Raw genomic sequence first — 1,534 nt, 5'->3', positions numbered from 1 at the left:
CCCTGAACCTATTTACGTTATCGATCAAGATGTTTTCTATATCTGCGACAAAAACTATAGAAGGTACGTATGATATAAATAGCGTTTTGACTTAATCAAACCACCTTCAGGCAAAGATAAAGAATTGTTATCCTATTGACTTAATCAAAGGCATCTGTATCTGTACCACCTACAGATAAAGAATCATTTATACTAAGTTATCTTACCTTTGCTCAAAAGACTATGAGATAAAACTTATATGTACAGGGAATGTAACATACATGCACACAAAGTGAACAGCAAATTGAATGCAATAAATGATCGTCAAGGTAGAAGGAACACACACATTACAGCACAGGGGTTCTATATAGAATCATGAGACATGGTTTAGTTCTTAAAAATAAGGATAAGAAAATTTGTGTTAACCAAGGGTGAAATAAAAAAAATTATGAAGAGCAAGCGAAGAGGGAGTATTAAACACATACGAGAGGATGGGGAGGGGTGTGGTCGGGGACCTCATACGTTACAATAGGAAATGCTGGCCACACGTGGTGTAAGCGAAGTCTAGGACGGTGACAGAGCATGCACACGTGATGGTGCAAGGGCACACTGGGAGCACAGAGGAGGAACCGTGATGGACGCGTGGACACCCACATGCGGGACAGAGGACAGTGGGGAAGCAAGAGAGAGGAAGGCAGCCAAGTGACGAGGCAAGGCTGGAGGGGGCGTGCACGTGCGCGCGTGTACTCACTCGGCCAGGGGGTCGCGGTTGACTGTCGCGGGGAAAGAAGACGGGTCGTCGTGGTTCCTCCGGAGTGGGTGTTCCTCGCGCTCGTCCTCGTACCTGTTGTAGTCATCGAAGTCCTCATCCTCGTTGAGCTCCTCCTCGGTGTAGGACGTGGGGATCACATCCTCGTTCTCGGGTGCGAGGGGTAGAGCGTGGGCGTGGGCGGTGGCAGAGAGGGCCAAAAGGGCCACGAAGATTGTGTGGGCGTGCATACTCACTCCTCTCTATCTCGTTCTTTTGTGAGTCTATTCTCCTTCAATCTTACGCGTTGAGATACGTCTAACTGTACGTGAGTACGGCGGCAGTCAGGCCAGAATGGGTTGTCAGTGACTGTTGTGCACGTGCAGTGTCAGATATCGCTACTCGTTCACAGCGAAGTTTCTCACAAGTGTATTTCCTGCCTCTGCCCGGCACCTTACATACCCCGAGCAGGCTTTGGCTCCTCCCCATTTCCATTGGCTCCACCCCTTTTTCTCCCGCAAGGCGGGGCCTTGAGGGAGAGCCCGCCCCGTGACCCTTCGGCGCTGTTGCAGGTGACACTTCACCTGTGAGCACACACACAATTAGACTCGCAAAAAAGTCGAATCCATGTGGAAATAATCAAAGAGAGAGAGAGAGCACGCCTACAATATCCTGCCTTTAGATACAGTATACAGTACACAGTATCTTTATATCTATATAAATTATTTCTTGTTATTTAAACTGTTAGTAAAAATCATTTTGCTCTTTGTAGCATATTTTCCAATTCTTCAGTATGCACTCTAGAGA

At 47.3% G+C, this 1,534-nt stretch overlaps 1 protein-coding gene across 3 annotated transcripts in view; it reads right to left on the bottom strand.

Annotated features, from left to right (window-relative positions):
- LOC119586287 overlaps positions 1 to 1,168 on the bottom strand; it is a gene marked incomplete at its 3' end in the record, with an annotated part of 15,449 nt that extends 14,281 nt beyond the window's left edge. For all 3 annotated transcript variants that reach the window (XM_037934993.1, XM_037934994.1, XM_037934995.1), the window contains 1 exon segment: positions 731 to 1,168. In XM_037934993.1, the coding sequence (XP_037790921.1) occupies positions 731 to 978 (248 nt within the window).
- Between the last annotated feature and the right edge of the window lie 366 nt (positions 1,169 to 1,534).

Source organism: Penaeus monodon, chromosome 21 (genome assembly GCF_015228065.2).
Source record: "Penaeus monodon isolate SGIC_2016 chromosome 21, NSTDA_Pmon_1, whole genome shotgun sequence".
NCBI lineage: Eukaryota > Metazoa > Arthropoda > Malacostraca > Decapoda > Penaeidae > Penaeus > Penaeus monodon.
The sequence above is the reverse complement of the archived record's forward strand: the minus strand, read 5'-3'. Positions and strand labels throughout refer to the sequence as shown.